The 27,097-nt window shown below is 42.4% G+C and overlaps 1 protein-coding gene across 1 annotated transcript; it reads left to right on the top strand.

The window, feature by feature from the left end:
* The first annotated feature begins 1,733 nt into the window (after window positions 1-1,733).
* Window positions 1,734-26,478, top strand: GDAP2 (ganglioside induced differentiation associated protein 2). The gene is made up of 13 exons (XM_054388828.1): window positions 1,734-1,917; window positions 3,497-3,636; window positions 8,643-8,796; window positions 10,982-11,070; window positions 11,706-11,782; window positions 12,809-12,968; window positions 14,523-14,673; window positions 15,601-15,677; window positions 17,407-17,447; window positions 18,926-19,065; window positions 19,621-19,675; window positions 25,293-25,436; window positions 26,266-26,478. The coding sequence occupies exons 1-13, from the start codon at window positions 1,742-1,744 to the stop codon at window positions 26,311-26,313; spliced, it is 1,452 nt and encodes a 483-aa protein (XP_054244803.1). The 5' UTR covers window positions 1,734-1,741; the 3' UTR covers window positions 26,314-26,478.
* Window positions 26,479-27,097: the final 619 nt, after the last annotated feature.

Below are 27,097 nucleotides of genomic sequence, written 5' to 3'. Positions count from 1 at the left end.
TGAGGTGGGTGTTAGTCTTGTCTCCCTCATAACAGGGAGATAGGTTATGGGGGCATGGCTTCAAGATGCACCAGGGGCAGTGTAGGTTGGATATTAGAAGAAATTTCTTCATAGAGAGGGTTCTCAAATACTGGAACAGCCTCCCCGGGGAGGTGGTTGAATCCCCATCCCTGGAGGTGTTTCACAGATGCATAGATGTGGTGCTGAGGGACGTGGTTTAACACCAGACTTGGCAGAGTTAGATAATGGTTGGACTCAATGAGGCCTTTCCTAACTGAAATAATTCTGTGATTCTATGAAGTCACTTAAGTGAGTACATTTGTGCTAGCTTAATGGTATAGTTTAGTAGTTACAATGAAAATGTAGAAGCCTGAGTATTATGTGCTGGCAATTGAAAGGCATGTGTCAGCAAGTTTGAGTCTTAATCTAGCAACCAGTGTCATCTCGGTTTTAAATAAAGAAGGTCAGATGGCAGAGTTCAGTCTGCAGGCTCACTGGGCCAACATTCAAGTGTACAACTTTGTTCTCTTTCTTGGAAAACTTATTTGGGTGAATGGGTTTTGTGCCTAAGTGCATGACTGTAATAACTAAGGAACTGTAAATTCTTACTTGCAGTGCTTCAGAAGTCACTGAGCTGCAAGGGCTGTATCTGAGGGGAAGGAGGGTGTTTTCATTAGAATGTTTGTATGGGTGTTTTGGTTTTTTTTATTTATAGATCTTTGGGTTTTTTGGGGGTTGTAGTGGTTTAGGACATGATTTGTTGTTTTTTGTTGGTGAGAAGTTGGTTGGTTGGATTTTGGTTTTTTGGGTGAGGGGGCATGTTTTTAAAGTATAACCCAAGGCTAAACCAAAATCGCAGAAGAGGTAATCACAGAAAACATCTGTTTGGAAGAGACCTCAAAGATAATCCAGTCCAACCTTCAACCCAGCACTGAAGGGTCAATACTAAACCATGTCCCTAAGTGCCAGGTTCACACGCTGCTTAAACACCTCCTGGGATGGTGGCTCCACCACTGTCCTGGGCAGACCATTCCAATGTTTGATAACCCTCTCTATGAAAAAGTATTTCCTAGCATCCAGCCTGAATCTCCCCTGTCACTTGACCCCAAGGAGAAGAGGCTGCCTCCTCCTCGCTCCAACCTCCCTTCAGGTAGTTGTAGAGAGCGACAAGGTCTCCCCTCAGCCTCCTCTTCGCCAGACTGAACAACCCCAGCTCCCTCAAACGCTCCGCACAGGACATGTGCTCTGCTCCAAGGCCTTCACCAGCCTTGTTGCCCATCTCTGAACACACTCCAGAACCTCGATGTCCTTCCTATAGTGAGACTACAAATTTGCTTTTTGTTTAATCTTTCTGAAAAAAATATTTTTTTTGCCTCAAGTCCTTTGTACACTTGGGAACTTGTGTTCAGCATTTTCAAAGTGCAAGATCACAAGCCAGTTGGACCAATAGAGAACATGTTTGAACTGTTTGAAAACATTTGTCTGACTGCAAGTATTTGCATTGCCTTTTTGCATAGATGTAACAAAGCAGAAATTGGAAGCAGTTGAGATGAAAATCTGTTTTTCTGTTTGCTACTAGCTGTAGTTACATTACAGTCCTGAGAAAGGGCTGGCTCCACAGGAATTTTAGAGAACGGTTGGTGACCTTGTCTTATTTTCTTCCTTTAAAGCACCTAGAAGACTCCAGTGAGAAGTGGAGTGTGTCAGATTACCAGAGGAGAGGAGTTCTTTTTTCCATCCCATGGATCCCTTGGGTGCTCCCTCCCAATTTGTGGATGTTGACAGTCTGCTGTGCTGGACTGATGCATATGAGGATACACCGATTGACTCTCACCAAAATACTGCTGAAAAAGCTCAAGTTGATGTTAGATCACCTTTTCCATACAGGAAAGACATCAATGCCAAAATAGTCTTATGGTAAGTTCCACATGTCCCTGGTGTGTTTGTCATCACTTTTCCATTTACTGTGTGATACAATTATTGCTGTAGAATAAAGCCTTCAAGCCCTCTTTCCTTGAATCAAACGTTACATGGTCTGGGAAGAAAGTTAATCTCTTTGTTCACTGTAAATCTTCAAGTCTGAGATTTGCTCGGTTACAAACTGCATGTTCATAGACGTTGCTTGATGCAGCAGACTGGAGCTGTGCTGTTTACTGTCATGCTGTACACTTAATACCAAAAACTAATTGTGCCCATTGATACTTTTTTTTTTTAATACTAAAAAATATATTTGCTGTCTAATAGCTTTTTTCCTTTCTTTGCTGGTTTTAGTCTACTTTCATTTTTCTAGTGTAGATCCACGATTTCTTTTATGTGGGCCTTGCAGCTTGCTTTGGGTCCTTTTTTAATATTTTTTCTCCTTCTTTCTCCATTCTGTGTTCTATCTCCATGATTTTCTACCAAAATTTATCGACAGAGTACAGTGTGCTGAGATGAACTTACTCCATTGGTTCTTCTTCCCTGTAACACAGATATTTGAACCTGCTCTCTAGATGAGTAACAATTTGTTAATCAATGTGAAGAGAGAAGGATTTCTCAGGGATACAGATTCAGGGATCAGCCTGGTCCTCTTTCTGGTTAATACATGTAGGAAATGGGACTGTTCCTGGATTTCCTGAACCTGACTAAGTAAAGAGAAGTAAAAGGTTAAATATTTCTTGTGACTTGGGCTTGGGTGTAATAAATGTGTGCTGTTACTTGAATCTCTCCCTGTGTGTGGGAATCATTTGTTTCCCTTTCTGTGCTCTTTGATCCTAAAATCTCTAATGGCTTGCTGCTGTGACAAAAAACAGGTCAGAGTTCTGCTACTCTGTTGTCTCTTGCACATCACTTCTTTGGTTATCTTCTGCATGTCTGATCCTTGAACAGCAGAATGAAATTGCAGGTTCACGAATTCAGAACTAAAGCAGTGAAGCTGTGTTTAGCTGCAGCGTCACTCTAGATTCTCAGAGGTATGAGGAAGAGCAGTAGCAGTAGTAGGGTGCCCTGAGTAGTCTGTATACAGACAAACAAACAAAAGGTACATTGAGAAAACTGTTAATTTTGAAAGTAATGCACCACAAGGACTGTCCCCTTATCTCCAGGGGACATTAGATGTTTTTTGGAACACATCTGACTTCCATCAGTTCAGCATGTTGCTTCACATACTCTGCTATACAAACTGCACTACTTGCAACTAACAACACTGTCTTTGTTCCATATGTCACTAAGTTACTGTTGAGGGTGGAAGTTTTTAAGGAAGCAGAATCGTTTAGGTTGGAAAAGACCTTTAAGATAAGTCCAGATGATGTGTTGTGTGCCATCCTTCTTCATCAGTTAGAGGCAAAGGATGATTCTGCATGGAGAGCATGTTAGGATATGCTATGCTTTTTGGGCACTGGAGTACTGTTAATGATTTTCCTTTAACTTAGCATTTCCCTGCTTGCCAGCATTTAGTTTGGAATATCCTGCTAATCTTCCATTTAGCTCAAAATAAACCGTTTTCTTGTTTCCTCAGGAAAGGAGATGTAGCATTATTGAACTGCACAGCCATAGTAAATACTAGCAATGAGTCTCTCACTGATAAGAATCCAGTATCTGAAAGTATATTCATGCATGCTGGGCCTGACCTGAGGGATGAACTCCAGAAGCTCAAAGGTAAGTGGTCAGAGATGTTTGTATTGTATTGAAACCTACTGTCCCTGCATAGTACAAAGGATCAAGATTTGGACAAAAACTAAGATCAAGGTATAGCTGTTTTGTTGTGGTTTGGGTTTTTTTCCTGACATCTGATAGTGATGTGAAATACAAACCAATCTAGTCTCTTCTCTTTTTGCTATTCAGATTCTAGATTGTTGAAAATCTGTGGCAGATATTGGAGTCAATGAGCCCATACTTTGTGGTACAATAATTCCCATTGTTATCTGAAGCCACTTAGAGTGCTTAGCTTATCAGAGCTTTTACTCCAGGGGCCTGTCTTGTATGCACTTTGCTCTTATCCTGTTCAGTATGTATGCACTGTAGAAGACTGGAACTAAACCTGACCATTGCAGAAATTAAGTAGGTTCTAATGTATCTTCTTTCAGGCTAATAATAATAATAATAATGAATAGCTTCATAAAACACTGCATATCTACATAAAGTCTTAGTGACTACTTAAATTGTCCAATTCCCTTGCCACTTCTGCACAACAAAAGAGTTTATTAGTAAGTTACAAGACCATCCTTAATGGAAGGCCGTTCTGGAAATGGATGACATTTGCTTTACCTGGATTCTTCATTACCACAGTTTATGGCTGTTAATGAAATTTAGAAATGCTCAGGTTTTATTTCCAATCCCCTTTAGATCCAGACTTTCCTTATCTTGTGTGTGAGAAGCAGAGCTCATAGTAATTCAAGGTAATACAGAAGTCTGATATAGTTTGCAATTAAGAATTCACATTGCTAAGAACTGTGATGCTGAGCTGAATTTTGAGACCAAACTGATCCTTGAGTAGTACTGCTCACTCTCTTGGGTAACAGCTCTATCTCCTTATTGTGTAGTTAAAAATGGATAAAGAGCCATATTTTTACACAAATTCTCAGTAGTTTAAACTACAATTGACTAGATAGTCTCTGGTTTTATAATATTTTGCTGATTCATCTTCATGGCTTCTTATGAGCAACCTGGAAGTAATGAGGGAGGAAGAGTAACCATTCCATAGGAGAGGGAAAATTTAGTGTGTCCTCCAGGTGGAAGCAACTGTTACAATACAGCAGATGTTACTGAGTAATTAGAAGCCTGCTATGTGTTCTATGACACTTCTAAAATAAACGAGGGTGTCTTTTGTGTACTGAGGTGAAGAAAAGGGACAACGTTTCAAGGAGTCCTTAAAATATGAGATCAGTCAGCTTTGTAGGGAGTTATTTATCAAAGTTGAGCTTAGCTTCTTAAATTTTCCCTGCTGAGTTAGATGTAGTTTTGCATTCTCCACCGCTGTGGTGACACTGATGTCTTCTCTCTGTAATGCATTCTGTAGGTTTCTGACTCCCAATACAGGACAGTTTCCTTTTAATCTTGCAACAAGAACTTTTCAGAAACCATTTTTTCTGTGACATCAGTTCTAGGCTCCCCAGTGCAAGAGGGACTAGAGAGTGTCCAATAGAGGACCGTAAGGTTGATTAAGGAACTGGAAGACCTGTCTTAATGAGGAAAGGCTGAGAGACCTGGGGCTGTCTATCGTGGAGAAGACTGAAAGGAGATCTTATTAATGTTTGTAAATACCTGAAGAGTGGGTGTCAAGAAGAAGGTGCTAGTCTCTTTTCAGTGGTGTCCTGTGATAGGACAAGGGGCAATGGATACAAACTAGAACATAGGTAGTTCCATCTCAACATGAGGAAAAAATTCTTTACTGTAAGGGTGGCACAGCACTGGAACAGGCTGCCCAAATAGGTTGTGGAGTCTCCTTCTCTGAAGGCTTTCATGACCTGTCTGGATACATTCCTGTGTGACCTGCCCAAGCTGATTGTTCTTTGGCAAGGGGGTTGGACTTAATCTTCAGGAGTCCCCTCTGGTCCTTACCATTTTATGACACTCTCTTGCTCTTGCAGGCGGGTTGGACCTGATGATCTCTTGAGGTCCCTTCCAACCTCTGATATACTGTGATACTGGCATGTTATGTGGAAAAGGAAAAAGAGGCTGGGTTACAGCTTAAGCTTTTTTGCACCCTTAATGTGTACGTCATGGTAGCAGAAGTAGAAAGGGCCTTACTTAAGTCAGTTTATGATTATTTTGTCACCTATGCCTCCTTTTCGCACCATTTCCTGTTTAAATTTGAACTGTTTTCGTTAGAGAATATTCTTGGGAAGAAGTGAAAAATCTATAGTCTTTGTTCTGAAGCTGTAAAATGAGTGCAGTGGTGATTTTCAGTTAGTTCTCTCCTGCTTTATTCCTACTGCTTGGTATATAGTCATATTTCATAGGCTGCAAGAAAAATCATAATCTTACAGCATGTGACACGCTGACCTTTCAGAGGCCTGTGCTTTCTTTAAGGCTAAGCTAACTCGTGGGTTCCTAGGAACAGTCTAGGTTTGATTAACACAGAAATACTACAGCCAAGGGTCTAGGCTTGCAATCGTTGTTACAAGCTTGCCAATCCACACATTTGTTTCAGTCTAATAAAGACCTTCTGTAACAACAATTCATAGTACTCTTCCAGCTCCAATGGAAGCTGGAAGCAGGCTTTCTCTGCTGCACACTTTGTATAGAGGATTCACTCTCCATTTGAAACTTGGAAAGCAGCTGTTCTAATGTTTGAAATTTCATTGAATAAAAAAAAAAATGATCTGGACATTTTCCAGGTTTGATACAGACTTTGACCTGTGCAGTGCACTCTTCCAGTCTCACTTCACCCTGTATCTTAAAATAGGAACAATACTTGCTGCTCATTGTAGTTTTGTAAACATCTATGTAGAAGGCATTGGGAAGTACTGTGTGATATAAGTGCAGGTAGAGATTACTGACTGTCTGAATTTCCTAGTTCCTCTGCTGAATTCACAACTGTGTCTTAGTCAAACTTGCTTCATTCTTTTTTACAAGGCAGTTTTTCTTACAGGCCTTTGCTTCCTCTTTTCAATTTGTGTAACTTGGATGGGCCACAGAGGAAGAATAGTGAACTTGATATCAAATATTAAGTGTTTTGGGTTTAGCTTCTACTTTTTCCATTATTGTGCATATTTAATTGCTTTCTTGAGCTGAGGTGCCTTAAAGGATGTGCAGTAACTTAGAAGAAAATGCTTAGTTTTTGTACGCTGATACATTCTGGAAGAAACAAAGATGGAGCTCTGTAGAAGTTAATAATGTGATTGATTAGATCAAAAAGTTTAGAAGATACTGGCTGAAAGGCAACATGTTGCCATCAAAAAGACAAGCCTAAAGTTTTCAGTAAGAGAGATTCTCAGCCTGGAATGCTTCTTGCTGTAAAATATACTTTCATGCATGCTGATAGCCTGCCTGAGCACTACAAGGAGCAAAGTGGAGTGGGAGAGGTGAAAGCTCCTGTTGAGTGGGCACTTTCAAGACTTAAGCCAAGCTGCTGCAGTGTTGCTGCCTAAAAGGTGGTCACAGCCACTCATTCCTGTATCATTCCTTTTTGTGGGTACTAGCACAACCTGTAAGACCAGGTTGAAAGCTTCCAGTGAAAGTAATAGTTTTCTGCCAGATGAAAAAGCTAAAGTGCAGCTGTGCAAGCAGAAGAAAGAAGGTGGAAAATTATTGTCTTTGCAAGTGGGGAAGGAGACTAGTAGCACTTCTTCAGCTGTCCAGAACTGTAGCAGACTAGATTTGGGTGAGGAAGGGGAGAGATAGCAGACATCTCCAGGCATCAAAGAAAATCAGGCTTCAAACACAGTAGCTGTTCCTGGATTTTAATGTGTTGACAAACTGAGAGGAATGGAGTGGTCTATGGATGCCATTGAGGGTTCTGGCAAAGAGAAAAATGACAAGAATTAAGTATGAGTAACTTTCAGGGGATAGCTGAAGAGCAGTTGAACACAAACAAGGTAAGGATGTAAAGTATGCTAGCCTGGAATAAATGATTCTTAAGTATGTAACTGGAGGGTGCTGTGAGCAGAACAATTAAATGTGTTGCTTGAACTTCATTACCTTGAGACTAGACATGCCTGTCAAGAACATATAATCTCCACGAGGATCATTCTTCTGCCTTGTGGACATGATAAAACTTGAAGAGCGAAGAAAACTACCTTGTTCTGGGAGAATAGATCAAACACAGTTTTGTTCTATGTTTTAATAGCTTGGTGAGCAGCTCCTGGGATTTATAAAGGAGACTTGTAGTCCAATTATAGAATTGTTTTGGTTGGAAAAGATGTTTAAGATCATCGAGCCCAACCACTAACTCTACCAAGTCTGGTGCTAAACCATGTTCCTCAGTACCTCATTCTCTGTGTCTTTCAAACACCTCCAGGGGACAGGGATTCAACCTGGGGAGCCTATTTCAGTGTTTGAGAACCCTTTCAGTGAAGAAGTTTCTTCTAATAGCCAAACTAAAATCCAGACCTAGTTTGTACATTCAGAAGGACTTTTATTGCTGGTTGTATAACATTTGTGCATCAGCTCTTCTGCATATTATTAAATCATTTCTCCCATGGCCCTGTATGTAGCATAGTAAGCACTGCAATTAAGACAGCATTTCTAGCCATTGCAGGTTTGGCCATATATGCATAGCTTTAAAATGGAGAGGAATGAGCACAGTTAGCCTGAATGTTAGAAATATTTCTTCACTGAAAGGTTATCAAACATTTGGATGGTCTGCCCAGGGCAGTGGTGGGGTCACTGTCCCTGGAGGTGTTTAAGCAGCGTGTGGATGTGGTGCTTAGGGACATGGTTTAGTGTTGACCCTTCGGTGCTGGGTGGGGGGCTGGACTGGATGATCTCTGAGGTCTCTTCCAACCAGATGTATTCTGTCATCTCACCTCCTCTGCTCTGCTAGGTGGTATTAAGGAGCTGTTCTGAGACAGTGTTTTAGACATCAAATATTAAAGATAGCAGTCTGACTTCTATACATGGAGTGCAGTGGTCTGACACTGGAGGAAGTTAAGGGCTTGAATACTTACAGCTTTCTTATCATGACATTGGCATTTATCCTCGTGTTTATTTTTTTCTTTCAGGGTGCAGGACTGGTGAGGCTAAACTCACCAAAGGATTTAATCTGGCTGCACGTTTCATCATTCACACGGTGGGGCCCAAGTACAAAAGTCGCTATCGCACAGCAGCCGAGAGTTCCCTGTACAGCTGTTACCGCAACGTCCTGCAGCTGGCAAAGTAAGTCCACAGCAGCTGCCGTGGGTGCTTGCCATCTGTGGTGTCTGTCCTGGATACTCAGGTCTGTACAGAGGCGAATGGATGTGAATACCTTCTCAATGGATTTAGTAAAAGACATCAGAGCGTTAGAGGCTGCAGGGTGCACTTCCTGCCTTTGGTTTACCTGTGTTGCTGTGCAGAGATCTGAGCTGGTTCAAGTCCTGAAACACTGTAGCTAGAACTGTGCAGCATTCGGTTACTCTGAGAAGAAGCATCATTGATAAGAGTGTTGGGTTCTGTGCTGTGAAAGCTTTAAATGAGCTTACTCAAGCAGCAGTTTCATGTGTTTCCACAGCCAAATGGACCTGTCCACAGACAGATCTGCTTGCTGATCAGTTCAGGTATTTGGCCTCTCTGCCTTCTCAAATTCTGAGTCAGGGTGTAAGGTTATTGCTAAATCTACAGTTGATGCAGAAGGGTTTATAGGTTTTCCTCTTTCATATGTGGTATTTTCTACTTCCTTTTAGCTAACTGGGAATTTTCTTTCTGTTTTTCTGTGTTCTGTCCTTTATTCTGGTCTTCTCTTGTGATGGCTGTCACAATGGTAACAGCCGTAACAAAGACCTGAATAAGAGTGATGTCATAAAACATACTTAACAGTTTCTTAGGATTGGGAAGATCAGGTCTTCCAAGTCGGGCTGTGCGTTACAGCACAATAGCAACTGTGTCATAGTCAAGATTACAGCTAAGGTTTCTAGTATCTGCCAGTTTTGTTCTGCCTCAGAATCACAGAATAAATAAGGTTGGTAAAAACCTCAAGGATCATCAAAGTCCAACCTGTCACCCAAGACCTCATGACTACTAAACCATGTCACCAAGTGCCACGTCCAATCCCCTCTTGAACACCCTCAGGAATGGTGACTCCACCACCTCCCTGGGCAGCACATTCCAATGTCTAACAACTCTCTCCTCAAAGAACTTTCTCCTCACCTCGAGCCTAAACTTCCCCTGGCACAGCTTGAGACTGTGTCCTCTTGTTCTGGTGCTGGTTGCCTGGGAGAAGAGACCAACCCCCTCCTGGCTACAACCTCCCTTCAGGTAGTTGTAGACAGCAATGAGGTCACCCCTGAACCTCCTCTTCTCCAGGCTAAACAATCCCAGCTCCTTCAGCCTCTCCTCGTAGGGTTCAGCCTTGTTGCCCTTCTCTGGACACATTCAAGTATCTCAATGTCCTTCTTAAACTGAGGGGCCCAGAACTGGACACAGTACTCGAGGTGTGGCCTAACCAGTGCTGAGTACAGTGGCACAATGACTTCCCTGTTCCTGCTGACCACACTATTCTTGATGCAGGCCAGGATGCCATTGGCCTTCTTGGCCACCTGGGCACACTGCTGGCTCATGTTCAGCCAGCTGTCAATCAATACCCCCAGGTCCTTTTCTATCTGGCTGCTCTCCAGCCAAAATTACCAAGCAAAGTCAGGCCTGGATTGAAACATATTAAAAAACAATTTAAATTCTAATAATTCTGCTTCCTGAATTGTGAATATCTTTCAGCCAATCTCTGGAGTAACTTTTGGCATTTGTAAAATTGCCTACCAACTCTGAGCTTGCTCTCACTCCTCTGATGACTGCTGGTAACACCTCTGCTTTAGTCTTCTAAAAATGTGTCTCTGCTGGAAGAATCTTTCTAATCTTAATGTATGTATCACTCCATGCCACTGATTGTCTAATCATACCTAGGATTGTATAAGCTGCATTGCTATGTGACCTCTAACTAACAAAACAAGTGGTAGGTCAAGTGAAGGAACAGGAGAATGTTTGCAATAAAGAGCACCTTCTTCTCCCCTCCTTCTCCTCGCTGTCAATCCTATACAGGAAGGAAGGTATTTTGGAAAGGATTGCAGGGAGAACTTCTTCATTCAGGATATGAGAAACTGCAGGAACAACGTAGCTGAGGTAGAAGGAAAAAATCGGAGAACAAGCACAAGAGGAAATTATGGAATTATTAATAATTCCCTCCTTCTCTGCTTAACTGTGGTATGTATACATCTTGCCAGGGAAGAATCCTTCTGCAAAAATGTGAAGGAGGGTTGCTGCTGCATAGAGGCAGGAAAAATAGTGCTAGTGTTATCTACTGTACTGTCAGCCATTTGTTCTTAGATATCTGACCATCTATTCATTCATTCTTGTTTTTTCTGGGTTTCAGGGAACAGGCAATGTGCTCCATAGGATTTTGTGTCATTAATTCTTTGAAAAGATGCTACCCCTTGGAGGATGCAACCCACATAGCACTGCGTAAGTTTGTCGGAAAGTGACATAATCTGGATGTCAGTATTCAGCAGACCACTTATCTCTGGCAGACAACTCTTGATGTGTGGAAACCCTTTTTTTTAGGGGGCTGTAGTTTCACAGAATCATTTTGTTTGGAAAAGACCTCAAAAAGTCATCAAGTCCAACTGTTATCTAACAAGTTGCTAAACCACTTCCTTCAGGACCACATCTCTGCATCTTTGAAACAACTTAAGGGATGGGGATTCAACCACCTCCCTGGGGTGCCTATTCTAGTCTTTGGGAACCCTTTCAGTCAAGAAACTTCTGCTCTCCAACCTAAACCTCCCCTGGTGCAAGAATTTGGCTCAATTTTGCAGGGCCATAGAATCACATTCCACAGACTGAGGAATACTTAGAAGCTAAACTCAGACTTTTTTGTATCCATCTGTAAATTAAGCAACCTGAGAGTGGAGGTGAAACTTCCAGTATGTCCAACAAGCCATTTGGTATGTTAAACTACCGCTTTATCCACACTTGTATACAACCTGTGGAGCTATTTTCTATGAGATCTCTTTATTCTGTACTCTCCTTCACTTGTAGTTGTGTGTGTAAATGTCTCCTCCTGTTTTGCTACCTATATTTACTCTTCTTCCTTGCAGGCACAGTTAGAAGGTTCCTGGAGATTCATGGAGAGTCTCTGGAGAAGGTGGTGTTTGCAGTCTCTGAGCTGGAAGAGGTATCTCTTTGATGTTCATTCTGCCAAAATTAATGGCCAGTAGTATTAACTCCTGTGTTGTAGAGGTGAATTTGGATTACTCTTTCAAATCTCATAAACCTTAGGTCCCACAACATCCTCTTGTCTCCTACTAGCATACCATCCTCCTGTTTATACTCTTAGCCATCACTTCAGACAGGATCTTTCCACTCCCACCTTCTGTGTTTCTGAACCATGAGCAGAAGCTGATGCTGGAGGTTATAGCATTCAATTGTGCTGGATGGTATGTGCCAGCCAGAAAGGAAATTCCTTGTACAGATTTCCTCCTTGCACAATGGTACATCCCTTCTACTTTAAAAGGGCCAGTTTAGCATGCCCACAGGTCACCTAGAAACATCCTCATCATTGGTTTCTGGCTTGTTGGAACAGCAAGCCTGACACGTAATGATCTGTATGCAGACAGGTGCTAGCAGTCTGAATATTGACTTCTCTTGTATATCAGACTGTTCCCAGGCACACTGAGTTCAGGTTCTGTGGCATTCAGATGAGAAAAACTAACTTGTTGGGAGTTCCAGAATGGCTAATCAGTTGGAGAGAATGCATGAAGTGTTAGAATGTCCAGTATAGATTTTCACCTTTTTTCTCCATGTAGGGAGGGTTTCCCCTTGTTGGGTGCTTCTCTTTCCCAGTCAGATCACCAAACGTGGTCTGTGTAGTTGTGAATTTTGATACAAACAGGCTTTGATGAAGTCTGTTACCCTTATATATTGTAACTTCATTATGAAGCTGAAGTATCTGCAACCTTCCTGAGCTCAGGCAGCTTAAAGCAGAATCCTCTCAAAGTCCTCTGCCAGTGTGGCAAAAATAAGAAGTTAACCTTGATAAAGGTTATCTGCCTTTATTGCTAGGTAACAACTCAAATTAAGCCATTGTGGGAAGTGGTATTCTGCCTCCAAACTGCAGAGAAGGATCCTGCTGCAAGGGCAGATGTTTTTAACTGAAAAGCAAGAATGGGTGACAGACCCTTCACCTTTTTCTTACTTGTAGGCCACTTACAAGAAGCTGCTGCCTCTGTATTTTCCAAGATCGTTGGAAGAAGAGATCCGATCCTTGCCTTACCTCCCTGCAGATATTGGCAATGCGGAAGGGGAGCCTGTAGTGCCAGAGCGGCAGATCAGGATTAGTGAAAAGCCAGGTGTTCCAGATGGTGAGTTCCTAACTCAGGTTTGGAATAAGTATCCGTGTGAGTGATAGTCAACAGAAAACCAGAAAACACGCATACGAAGCAGGCTTTTTACCCCCACCTCATCTAAAGCAGGCTATGATGAAGACAGTAATCAAGCTGCCTCAAGTGTTCCACAGCATTAACTTCTGCTTTCTGCCTTGTTGTGTAGAGTGTTGTTGTTAAAGGCTGTGGTAAATCTGCTGTTAAGTCTTTTTCTTTCTTTGGAGGAAAGATGAGGTAGTTTATTCTCTATGCAGATTTTCTCCCAAAGTGATGAGGACCTTTCCAGGCTTTTTTTAGAGTCTTGTGTATCCTGTAACTTAAGAGAGCATTGTTGTTAATTATGTGCTAGATAAATGTTGCTTATATATTAGCAAATGTTGTCCCAAATGATAAGATTCTGTTCACACTAGCAGAAATGACCTGAAAGATAGAGCTAGATCAAGCCAGAGATCAGTGTTTGGTATAAGGCTGCTAAAGTTCAGTGAAAAAAGTCTATTGTGAAGAGATTGCCTTGATGTCAGGGTTGAGGAGGTAAGATGCGTATGGCAAAACAATTTAGTATATAAACGGACATAGCTGGCACGTTCTGCTGTATTTATTAAGCAGTGCTGTGAAAGTCCTACATTTCTTAGTGTGAAGAATTAAACCATAAAAAGCAGATAACTTGGAATAAAAGGCTGAGGGAAGGCCTTCTCATTCTGCAAATACCTGAAAGGGGGCTATAGTGAAATGGGTGTTGGTCTCTCTCCCTAGTAACAATAGGACAAGAGGAAGTGGTCTCAAGTTGCCGCAGGGGAGATTTAGCTTAGAAGAAACTGAAAGGGTTCTCAAAGACCAGAATAGGTGCCCCTGGGAGGTGGCTGAAATCCAATCACTGCTATTTAAAATATGCAGAAATGTTGTGTTGAGGGACATAGTTTAGCATCAGGCTTGGTAGAGTTAGATAATCTTTAGATTTGAGGATCGCAATGGTGTGTTCTAACCAAAATTATTCTATGATCATTCTGATGTTGTTAGCAGCAAGTGAGTCTGTGCTCTTGTATTTCATCACACAGTAAACTAGCATAAAAATATCTAAAATTAGTTTATTGCCAGCTCTACAGCAATTGTCCAAGCTGTGACAAGGATATAAGAAGTGAGGCCTTTCTACATCACAGCTTCTAAACTAAATGAAGTTGCAGCATGCTTACTTTTTCCCTTGTTAAAGTAGGACAGCTGTAAAGCCCAAGTCACTCTCTCCAGACCCTGCTTTTTTGAGAGAGTTAACCCTTATCCTGTTGTTGCAAGCTACGACTTGCCCAGTTAGTTTCCAGTACATCCAAGTTATTAAGGGAATCCATAGTTATCAGTCACTGCTATAATCTGTCAGTGGTACTGGTGAGATATCAGAGCCACATCATAGGACATTTTGGGGTTTTGTGTTGTTTTGTAGCAGGATGGCTGAGCTGGCTCGCTGAGATACATGGCAATTCAGCAGCATTGCTGTCTTGTATGCAGCTTGAACATTTTGCACTACCTTTGTTTCTACTGCAGATGCTTCAGATGAAGAGGGTCTGGAGGCAGATTTGTCTTTCATTGGTTCCCATGCTTTTGCCCGCATGGAGGGAGATGTTGATAAACAGAGACGCCTCATCCTTCAGGGACAGTTGTCAGAGGCAGCCCTGCAAAAACAGCATCAGAGGAAGTGAGAATTTCCTTGTCTGTGTCTCAATGTTTTGTGTAGGACCAGCCCTTATGATTTTGTAAAGCCTGATCTGGCAACAAAATACAGATAAACCCGGTGTCACGCAAGGTCGTTGTGGGGAGCCTCTTCAGCCTGAAGATAGAAGGGAAAGGGCAGTAGGAGAAGGGGAGCTACTGATGAATGTGCTAGTTCTGATGAACCCACTGTACCTACTGCTTCCCACTAGCTGCCTTCTCTCTTTGCCACAAGATGTCACTCTCTGTCACCACTTTTTGTAGTGGAGTCACCTACTGCTGAGGCTCTCGGCAGATAGCACAACTCTTTCATCTTTCAAAATATACAGATAAATAGATGAATGCTGAAGGTGGGTTTTCCTCTTTTTTTTTTTTTTTAATCTTTTTTTTCACCCCCATTATTCCTAATGCACATGGCCACTTTCTTTAGAAGCCATTTCTATGATGGAGTCCTCTAGAGGCCAAGCATAATGCTTTTAGATGAAGCACTAAGTTGTTCACCATTCAGAGAGGGGAAAAATCCCTAATGCTTTCTTTTTTCCTGCTTTCTAACGACTACCATGGAGGTATTTAACTTCTGGGATCTGAAAAAAATGAGATCTTTTGAGCCCAAATGTGATGCCACTGTAGTTACTGCTTGGTGCATATTCATTGTCCCACTGCAAATCATTGATTATATAACTAACCAAAAGATTAAGTCTAAATCAAAAGACTAAGACACAATTACTTTTTTTTTTCCCCAACATTTAACAGCTTGACAGTTGCTACACAAATCAGAAAACTACAACATTAGAAAGAGGATTCAGTTAGAGCTTGTTTGTCCTTCCCTTCCCATACACTTTTTCAGGCTTCTAATGCTATTCCAAAGAGTATTAGATCTGATCAGATTTTTATTTTTTTCCTAACTTTCTAGTTATAATCGCTGGCTGTGTCAGGCAAGAGCTGAAGACCTTTCTGATATTGCTTCTCTTAAAGCCTTGTACCAGACAGGTAAGTTCAGGGTAACAATGACTTGTGTGTGTTGTCTTCAAGTAAAAAATACAAAATAAAAATACAGTTGTTTCTTTGGTCTTGACTAGGCAATAAGTCATGTTATTACATGATTGTATTTTGTTAGCATATAGAACTGGGCAGAGTCTCTACAGCAATTCACTCTTGATTTTCAGGACTCCCAAGCTACTATGCTTTAACAGTCTGAGGATACATGCATATCCTGAGTTATCTATAGCTTTAGGTGTAAAGCACTGCTGCTAGATTAAGCCAATGCATAAAGCGCTTTGTAAGAGCTAATTCAGATCAAAAGAACTATCTGATGAGACAAAACTGAGGGGAAGGGCTGACACTCCATTAGGCTGTACTGCCTTTCAATGAGATCTAGACAGGCTGCAGAGCTGGGTGCAGGCAAACCTCATGAAGTTCAATAAGGACAGGTGCAGGGCTCTGCACCTTGGTGGGGATAACAACAGGCACCAGTACAGGTTAGGGGTTGCCTTGCTGGAGAGTGGCACCATGGAGAAAGACTTTGGAGTCCTAGTGGACAGCAAGTTCTCCATGGGACAGCAATGTGCCCTTGTGGCCAAGAGGGCCAATGGTGTCCTGGGGTGCATGAAGAAAAGTATGTCCAGCAGGTCTAGGGAGGTTCTTTTCCCCCTCTGCCCTGGTGAGACTACACCTGGAATACTGTGTCCAGTTTTGGGCTCCCCAGTTCAAGAAAGACAGAAAACTGCTGGAAAGAGTTCCAAGAGAGCCACAAGAATGATTAGGGGACTTGAGCATCTCCCCTATGAAGAGAGACTGAGAGACCTGGGGCTGTTGAGTCTGGAGAAGAGAAGACTGAGAGGGGATCTGATCAATGTGTATAAATATCTGAGGGGTGGGTGTCAAGGGGAGGGGGCCAATCTCTTTTCAGTGGTGCACTGTAATAAGACAAGGAACAATGGATGCAAACTTGAACATAGAAGGTTTCACCTCAACACGAGGAGAAACTTCTTTACAGTGAGGCTGACGGAGCACTGGAACAGGCTGCCCAGGGGGATTGTGGAGTCTCCTTCTCTGGAGACTTTCAAAACCCACCTGGATGCATTCTTGTGCAGACTACCCTAAGTGATCCTGCTTTTGGCAGGGGATTGGACTTGATTTCTGGAGGTCCCTTCCAACCTCTAACATTCTGTGATTTTATGCTAGAAATAAACCTAAGTTCTTTCAGATGATTCATGTAGAGAATAAGCAGTTACCAAAGTAACTTTTAATACAGCTTTCTTGATCAAAATACCTTGCTTTATTTCCCTCAGGTTAACTATGTGTTGCTCTCCCCTGTATGTGTCTCCTAGTACTAATGGCTGAGAACCATGGGCAGCGCATCATGCCACCTTGAGTTCAATAGCTAGGGAGAGATTCAACAACCCAGTGGAGAGTTCAGTGGGAAAAAATAGCTGCAAGGTCCTTGCAGCTTGGGAAGCAGAGATAGATTCTTCAGTTTACTTTCATTCTTTAGGCAGCATCATACTTGGATGTAAAAACTTGCTGTAGTTCCAGTGACTCTTCCACTCACGGTGCAGAACATTAACGAAAGACAAGTATCCAGGCTCTCAAAAGTGCAGCTGTGTTTCTGCAGAAAAAGTCTGTTCAGCACTTTGGCTGATAGCTTGAGACTCCTGACAATCCAGGGCTGCAGGAGACCCATAAGGTGTGCTCTGGAAATCTTTGCATTAGAATTCAGAACCTGGTTTGCGGGAAGAAGTTCACTTTGGTGGTAGAACTGTAAGTAAAGGGTGGTTGTGTTTGGTTGTTTTTTTTTTTTTAAACAGAAACTATGTTATTGCATGAGATTTAGGTAAATGTGGAGTACACAGACAACATACAATTGCAGTCCTTTAGACTTAAATTTCTCAGGTGTGATGTATGCATTTTTTGGATCAGGAGAGCTACTGACATAGTGAGAACAGTAATTAAGTGTATTTCATAGAATTGTAGAATCATAGAATGGTCTGGGTTGGAAGCTCCAAAGGTCATCTAGTCCAACTCCCCCCTGCAGTCAGCAGGGGCATCCTCAACTAGATCAGGCTGCCCAGAGCCCTGTAGAGCCTCACTTTGAATATCTCCAGGGATGAGGCCACAGCCACCACCCTGGGCAACCTGTTTCAGTGTTCCACCCCCTCAAATGCAATAACCCATTATCCAAGAACCACCAATCACCTACTGCTCTATACACTAAATCATCCCATTCCCCACAACCATACACATCTTCCAAAGACCACCTCCACTCCCACCCCAACAATACACCCCCCCCCCCCCCCCCCCCCCCCCCCCCCCCCCCCCCACACTTCCCCCCCAACCTACCATTCCTTCATCTTACCTTACACCCAATCTCACACCACAACACCCTTCATACACACCCCCCGCTCCCACCTACATACCACCAATCATATTACTCACCCCCCCAGCACCTAAATAGTCTACCCACATTGGCCATTCCCTGATAATATCTCAATCATCCCCCAAAGACTATCCACCACACATCATCTACTTTCATTCCCACCCATTAATCCCTTTACCCCACCACCCCCCACCATTCCTACAACGATCCTAATCTCTACAATCCAAAACTATAAAAAAATATTACTTATACTCAACCAGTTTCCGCCCATATCACGCTATTTAACTTAATTAGTACCACACCCATACCCCACAGTCAATCCCATTCCCCCTTACATTAAAATACCACCACTATCTACTTATGTTCCACATCCATAACCTTCAGTCACTCGACATTACACTTTACCAACCTAGAAACAAAATGTACAATTCAACACCTCAACAAACCTCACAACACATACTCATCCCCATACAACCAACATCACCCAAATATGTGACATAATTTATTAAAAAACCCATCTCACCATTCAAAATAAAAAAATCAACACCTAACACACTATGGTACCATTTGTTTTCTCAAGAAGGAGACTGCCAAGGCATGAAAAATTGAATGTAGTGAGTCAATTTATTTTGTCATTGGAATGGCAATCTGTGAGGTCAGCTAGACAAAAAAAAGACATCTAAGTTATTGCAGCTGAGCTGAACACTTGAAATGTTCACCTTGCTTTTGTAGGTGAAACCTAATGCCACCCAGCCTCATGCTTCCTGATGTGTGAATAAATTAAAGCATGCTAAGATGTAATACAACTGAAAGTTTTCTCTGCAAATACTGCAAATATAAATAACATTTCTTCCTGTCTCAGGCTCTTCTGTATTTCATCCACGTCATGGATCATATTACAGTGAAGGAATATGTCCTGGTGTACTTCCATACACTCACAAATGATTACAATCAACTAGACTCTAATTTCTTGAAGAAGCTGTATGATGTTGTTGATGCCAAGTGAGTGTCAATAGGAGAAGAACCCTTTCTGCTCTTCACTCTGTGCTAGGGCAAATGTTTGCCATTCCCTGTGTCTGGCTTCCTATTTACGTGAGAGTTTTGCTGGGGCAAAGATCTAAATAAATACAAAAGAGAAGGAGAGGCAAGACATATTTTCTTTTCTTAAAACAATTAAACCAGGAAGCTCTGTCCTCTGCAGTCTCCCTTCTGGAGCTGTTGGAGAGGTGTACTGGGTGTATAGTCTGTCTCTTTCCAGAGGTGGAGTTTCTGTAGCCTGGCTGCTTTAAAAGCTGTGAGGGAGGAGGCTTGGGTAACACTGGCAGTCATAATTTATTCTTTAACTGTCACTGTCCACATGAGACTGCAGGCAATGATGTCTTTACCTGAAAAATAATCATTCTGCCTTTTTTCCCCTTTTCTGGTATCTGCCCTTGTATTACATCTAACTTTGTAAAATTACATCACAGACACTTAAGCAAAATGACAGCTGAGCTGCATGGGTGAGCTTAATCGGAAGTCCCTTTTAAATACTTTTTTTGCCTTTCTCCAAACCAGGTACAAGAGGAACTTGAAGGCACTGTATTTTGTCCACCCAACATTTCGCTCAAAGGTGAGGTAAATAATACGAAAGAAAAGTGTATTTTGTGTGTTGGTGGAGTAGCATGTAAGACTGCAGTGTGAGGGACATGGAGGTGTATAGAAGACTTCTAAAATCAAGCAGTATCTTCTGGATCCACAATCAGAACTTGAAATTCATCCTTATCTTAGATCTAGATATAGTCTTCCAACCTTAGTGATAAGCTGAACCTCAGTACAGTGCAGCTGTTTCTTGCATGTGCTCTTAACAGAGAGAGGTGGAAGCTTTGGATCTTGTTTCTTTCAAAGAAAAAACGTTCTGTCCATTTTTCTGCTGTCTAGTTGGCAGTGTGAAGAACCATGACCAAAACCTCTGGAAGTTCCTTCTTCTGTAGTTAATTTCCTGGATGTTTCCCCTTTTCTTGCCCCACAAGAGATATTATTGCATGTGTTCTGCATATCACTTAAGAGCCGCCCTAGTAAGGGCAGAGGGCAGTGTGATCAGCCAGGATTAGAGAGTGTAGCAAAGAAAGATGGGAAGAATGCATTTGTGATGGAGTACAGAAAAATCCTGTTCTGCCTTCAGGAGATGAAAAACTGAACTCATCAAGCAGTAACATGCTGTCTGTGGACCAACAGAAGATGGTGCTCACTCCCTTCATGTGCTTCACGCTCATGTTGCAGCAGTATATTCACAGCTGAATTGTGTCAGCAGCAGCGCTTCCTAAAATTTGTGTTTGTCTTATTAGAACAGTTAGAAATGTGATCTTCCATGTTCACATCAGATTAACCTCTGTGTTTATTCTGCTTTTTGCTGACATTGATCAAGTTTGGGAATATTTGTACATCTGGGGAAAAAAAACCAACTCTGTTTGCACATATTCGGCAAGAATTTCTTTAACTGCTGAATTTCCAGAGTCTGTCCTTTGCGTGTTTACAGATGGGACACCATGAGACTTTGAGCTTCACAGGATGTCAGGGGTTGGAAGGGACCTCAAAAGATCATTTAGCCCAATCCCCCCTGCCAGAGCATCAGGGCGATCGTGTATGTAGATGAGACAGAGGCTTGCCAACAGCATGCCTTCCAGTTTATGTCAGGATATTAATTAATTATTCTCATAAGGTACAGGTCTGAGGTCTACAATTGGTGCTTCCAGCTCTTATTCACAAAAATGTAGCAGCTAGCATAGAACATTACTAAGGTCACAAAGCTGAGTGGAAAAATAAAAAATCTGAAGTACTAGTGGTTTACATTCTCAGCAGCACTTATCCCCCTCCTCTCTTCCAATACATTTCTATTTGGTTGAGAAAAGTGAATGTTTTTTTTTTTTCATTTCACTCGGCTTTGCCCAGTCCGTTACCATGTTCCTGTCCCTTTGGGAACTGCAGTGAGACTCAGCAGATCTGTTGGGCAAGCAGATGGTGGGAAGCAGGGAGGGTGAGAGACCTAGAGTTCTCTAAGTTTCTGGAAATGGAATTGGTTTGTATCCCATTCTAGCAGCACAGCTGGAGGAGAAAGAGGAGGCTATGTGTTCATGTCTTGCTGCCAAGTGTGTTCCCTAACTGAAAGACAAGTGGGATTGCTGCTGGCTGTTGTAGAGACCATCAGCTTATGAAAAATAATGGGAAATAGGCAGCAGAAAGAGCAGGTGGCTGCTAAGAGGGAATTAGTTTTCCCTCCTCCTCCTTTTTTGGTTATTTCAGGGCTGTTGTCCACCTGGACGATTGCTAGCTCAGAAGCCACAAATATCTTCAGAAGTGTTTGGCACATTGATCTTCCGATCTGGAGCACTGACTTCCTTCCCTAGAAGTAGGGAAACACACCCCTTGTCTCAAAAGGAGGTCTCAAAAAAGGAGGAAGACTTGCTGCATAATCATGCAGCTTCTCAAACACATTGTCCTTGCACGTAAATCTCATTCTTCACTCCGATACAAACTGTCTAGCTGCCATCTCTTAGAGTTGCTTTGCTTATTTCTGGGCTAAAAGGGATCAAGAAGCTTTTCATCATATCTCTTGGAAATTCATGTGCCCCTAGGAAACAAGCATGGTTTCAACATACTTTGTGGTGCCAACCATCATTATTTGGTTTCTAGATATGAAACTGGTTTAAATTATGTGTATGAGCCAGCAGTGTGCTCAGGTGGCCAAGAAGGCAAACAGCATCCTGGCCTGCATCAGGCATAGTGTGACCAGCTGGACCAAGGAAGTGATTGTGCCCCTGGACTCAGCACTGGTGAGGCCACACCTTGAGTATTGGGTTCAGTTTTGGAGCCCTCACCACGAAAAGTGCTGCAGCAGGTCCAGGTACAGACAGTAAAACTGATGGAGGGTTTGGAGAATGGGTCCTGTGAGGAGCAGCTGAGTGAACTGGGCTTGTTTAGTCTGGAGAAAAGGAGGCTGAGGGGAGACCTCACTTCAACTTCCTGAAAAGAGGTTGGAGACAGATGTGTGTCGTTCCCTTCTTTCTAGTAACAAGTGACAGGATGAGAGGAAATGGCCTCAACTTGTACCGGGCAGGTTTACATTGGACATTAGGAGAAATTTCTTTACTGAAGGTGTTCTCAAACACTGGAAGGGGCTCCCCTGGGAAGTGGTTCAATCCCCATCCCTGAGAGCATTTCAAAGACACAGAGATGTAGTGCTCAGGGACATGGTTTAGTACCAGAGTTGTGGTAGTTAGGTAATGGTTGGTTCAATGATCATGAGGATCTTTTTCAATTGAAACAATTCCCTGATTCTGAGGATAAATGCCTGTCTAGAATACGTGAGTTTGGGTATGCAGGGAGGAGGGTTCATCTGTTAGTCTGAAACGTGGAGTAACTGAAGCAGGATGTGTCACTGCACATTTTTTTTGTAGACTGATCCTGCCTTTATTCATGCATTGACGTTAACACGTTAACATTCTTGTGATGTGTAAAGAATTTGATTCTCTTGTGCTGCTGAATTGAAACCATTGTGATGAAATCGCAGCATAGGCAACAGCAGTTCTTTAACTGACAGCAACTTTATATTATGGGCTGTGGGGGGGAGAAGGGGGGAGGGGGAGGTAGTTACAGACTGGTAACGGAATCACAGAATCTTTGGGGTTGGAAGGGACCTCTAGAGATCTAGTCCAACCCCCCTGCTAGAGTAGATTTACCTAGAGCAGGTTGCACATGAACACTTCAAGGCAGGTTTTCAAAGTCTCCAAAAAAGGAGACTCCACAATCTTTCTGGGTAGCCTGGTCCAGTGGTCTGGCAGCCTGTAAGTAATGAAGTTTTTCCTTAAGTTCAAGTGAAACCTCCTGTCTTCTAGTCTGTACCCATTGCTCTATCAATCACTGGGCACCACTGAAAAGAGCCCAGCCCCATCCTCTTGATCTCCACTCTTTAGATATTGATAAGCAGTGGTAAGATCCCCTCTCAGTCTCCTTTTCTCCAGGCTAAAGATCCTCAGGTCTTTTTCTTTAAAATGTTGTATTCAGGCAGATCACTTTGATTATTTCAAACTCCCACTTACTTCAAGGGTTTTCTTGTGGTGTTTCTTTTCTGTGAACTTAGTCAAAGCTATCAAACATGCACAAAATGGTCAAGATTAAAGGGTCCCCTTGGAGATCATCTAGTCCAGGCCACCCCTGCTCAGGCTAGGTCAGCAACACCTCTTTGCCCAGGGCTATGTGAATGGTCCCTAATAGGAGTGTTTGTGACCTGTAGAACATTGTTTTTCTTTCCCTTCAGTCTGACAGGAAAAGACTAGATAAGATTTAAATTTGGAGAAGGCAAGTTGAAAAATAAAAGCTTGTGCAGTGAATCCAAACAGGAATATTTTCTAGCTTACAGAAGTATCAGTGATGTTTTACTGGCCTTTGCAAAACAGAAGTTCCTTATCCTGTTTACATCCAAAAGAGAGAGAGATGTGTATACTTAAAATAAAATCTTGTAAAGTAAGTTGGTCAGGCTTTGATGAGAAATGTGGTCAAACAGGACACACTCAGCCAACCCAAAGCAGAGAGGAGATTTCAAGAGGACCTCTGAACAGCTGAAGGGCTCTCTCCAGTGAATTGCTGTGATCACTTCAATGCAATTTGTTGATAATGTTTCTGTGGGATATAGAATCATAGAATTATTTTGGTTGGAAAAGACTTTCAAGGTGTTGTGGGTTTAAGGCTGGGTATCTTAACCAGAGTGCAGCCCTCCAGAGGGACTAGATATAACCCAGGAAGTGGACACCAGACAGTGTAATCTTTTGTTATTTAATTCCTATAATCCTACATCTACTCCCATATATTGTCTGTTCAGCCCTTTCTCTCCCTGGGCATTGTAGTGGCTCCTATCTCTGGTTTGCAAGGGAGTAGGGCTTTGAGCTGGTCAAGCTAATTTCTTGCTGCACAATGCAGCCTAGGTGGGGAGGGAGTCCTTGAGGCCTTCTGGCCTGCTGCCTTTAGTGGGGGGGAGCAGTTGTCAGCCTGATCAGGGGCATTGAGGCCTGGCTGCGGGGGAGGTTTTGGACGATGTTGGCCTAGTGAGTTTTTGGTAAGCCCAGGATGGAGAACTGGGAGGAGGCTGAAGATGAATTTCGTGTATTTTGTTGTTATATATAGTTGTGAATAGTATTTCCATTTAAAGTTCCAGTTCTTTCCAATCTTATGTGGAACATTTTCTTTTACTCTTTTAGGGAGGGGTAAAAGAGTTTCTGTCTGCTCTAAAACTACAACACAAGGTCATCGAGTCCAACCACTATCTAACACTACCAATGCTGGTGTTAAACCATGTCCCTCGGCACCATATTTCTGTGTCTTTGAAACACCTTCAGGGATGGGGATTCAACTATCTGCTGGGGGAACCTGTGCCAGTCTTGAGTCAAGAAGTTTCTTCTGATAGCCATCCTAAACCTCCCCTGGTGCAACTTGAGGCCATATAAAGTTAGGCTATGTTTTGAGCTGGCTAAACTCACTGTGAGAATGTGCCCTTATACTGATGGTGCTTTGAAGACAAACAGCAAAATAACTCACTTTAGAAGGGCAGCTTAAATGGGCACTTGGGAAGGAGTGAGTGTAGAGGCAGAAAACTCCAGGCAGTGCTTGCTAGCAGTCAGTAGTAGGTAATTCTTGATCTTGTATCATGAGTTAAGTTGAATATTTGCTGCTGTTATTCAAAAGCATCCTGCCTCATGCTAGCTTCAAAATGAAAGTGCTGGCTGGAGCAAAGTATTATGGGGCTTGAAGTTCAGATTGTAACATGAGGCTTCCTGTTCTGGTTGCTGCCTTTGGATTCTGGGATTTGGAGTGTTGGCTCTCTTCTGCTGAGATGGCAGCAGGACAGGGAGGGATGGGGGAGTACCTCCCTGGCTTGGGTTTTTAGCTTTCTTGCTGCTGCTTTCTGCTGTGCCTTTTCTGCAGATAGGCTAAGGCAATTGTGCACTGTATTATTATTATCTCATTTATTCAGTAAACTCTCAGCTGAACTTGGAGGGTTTTTGTGTGTACTTTTCCCTCGCTTCTGTGTGGTAGGGAAAAGGCTATGTTAAACTAGCACACCTTGTTGTGTTGCTGCTATGATTATTAGTGTTTCAACTGTAACTCCAGCCTGCTGAACTGCAGAGTATTATGCTGAACTTGAAGGGTTTGAAACAGCACCATCTTTACTTGGTTTTGTTGGAATTTATTTTCAGGTCTCAGCATGGTTTTTCACAACCTTTACAGTCTCAGGGCTAAAGGACAAAATTCACTATGTTGAAAGCCTTCAGCAGTTATTCACAGCCATACCCCCAGAACAGATAGATCTCCCTCCTTTCGTCCTCGAGTATGATGCCAGGGTAAGTGATTGCATGTAGCCAGCATGTGAGTATTTGCTCCCAAATGTAGTTCTTGTGCTTCTCTCATTCTGCTCTGAAGGAGCTTTAAAGGGACTGACTTCCACATCTTAAGAACAAGAAGAAAGAGAAGGTTCCTGGAGCGGTCTAGGTGTTCTTCTGTAACTATTTTCTTAAATTAATTCTTTCTACATTAGTCCAAGTAGAGGGCTTAGCTAGGAAGCTGAGTCCTGTGTGCATAAAAGGCAGACTGTGTCTTTCTTCAGCAAAGAACTGTAACATAAAACACTGAAAACCAGTGGACAAGGTAAAATGTGCTACATACCTGCTGCATACCTTACACTGACTGCAAAAAAATTCTGTTTCATGTTCCTTGTCCCATGTATCAACAAGCACACAAGAAGAGGGGAGAAAAAGTGGGGGGAAAAAAGTGGAACTGTAAAAGGGAGCCTTGCCTTTTGTGTTCATCCTTTCTGCTCTTCTTCCCTTCTCCATCCCAGATCTCTAGCCAAAAGATGGAATTAATGTGGCTTGCATTGGCCAAATCATTCTAAAGAGGAGGATGTGCTGGAGCTCTGAAGTAACAGCCAGAGCTGGGTGTCTAAGCAACTTTTTGGTTAAAACCAAGGCAAATCAAAGTTCTGTTTTTGCCTAGTACCAGCACAGTCTTCTTCTGGGTGAATTGTGGCAGTCACTATATACTTGTGGAAGACGAAGCCAGAAGTACCTGTTTGGTTTTTGGTTTGTTTTCTTTTTTCTTGCCTGTGTCATCCATTGCACCAAAGTGTATTGGAGAAGACCTTTATTTACCTGCTCTCTGTTCTTATTGCAGGAAAATGGGCCTTACTATTCTTCTTACCCTCCATCCCCTGACTTGTGATCTGCAGTCCTGCAATGCTGCTGGTTTCCTTTGGATCCAGTGGACCTGATGCCTGCCCAACCTGTGCATTTGCCCATGTACAGAATTCAGAGAGAGGGTTTTCCTCCCCCAGCTCTGGTATTTTTTTACTGATGAGATATTTTCAAGCACTCAAGCAATCAGAGAACTTTATGCCACTGTGAACTGTACAACTATTTCAAATATATTTATCCAATGTAAACATTGATTTAAAAATCACTAGGTGCATTTCATTTTGGGGTGGGTTTTATTTGCTTGGTTTTGGTTTGGTTTGTTGTAGGTTGTTTTTTTTTTTGTTGTGGTTTGGTTGGGTTTTTTTAACTGTGGCATTTCTTTCTGAACAGACTTTCTCTTTTCTTAGAAGTCCATCATATCCTGTTCTTAACTACAGCCATTTTCCAGCTCCATTTATAAAACCTGTTTCTTACTGGTCTGTGCAAATACTGTGCAGTACCAGCCTGACACACTGGTCATATTCAGTCTCTGTTTCACATCTGATTATTTTCCCTTTCTGTTAGTGCTGATTACTTTGGTCTTGACCCAGCAAAACTATCTGGAATTGGGAATGCCATGTCTGCAGGCTGAACAAAACACTACAGCCAAGCCAAGATTACTGCAAGGCTTGCTACCGTAAATGCTAGGTGAAGGAGGAGCCTTGGTAAAGCCCCTGACAGGTTTTATTGGATGATGTGACGTGTCAGGATGCCACCACCCTCCCAGTAAGAATAAAATTGAAATGCACTTGTGGTTTCTTTTCTCTAACTGT

This window comes from Indicator indicator, chromosome 1, assembly GCF_027791375.1.
Source record: "Indicator indicator isolate 239-I01 chromosome 1, UM_Iind_1.1, whole genome shotgun sequence".
Classification (NCBI taxonomy): domain Eukaryota; kingdom Metazoa; phylum Chordata; class Aves; order Piciformes; family Indicatoridae; genus Indicator; species Indicator indicator.
Note: the sequence above shows the minus strand (reverse complement) of the source record. Positions and strands in the feature narration are given on the sequence as shown.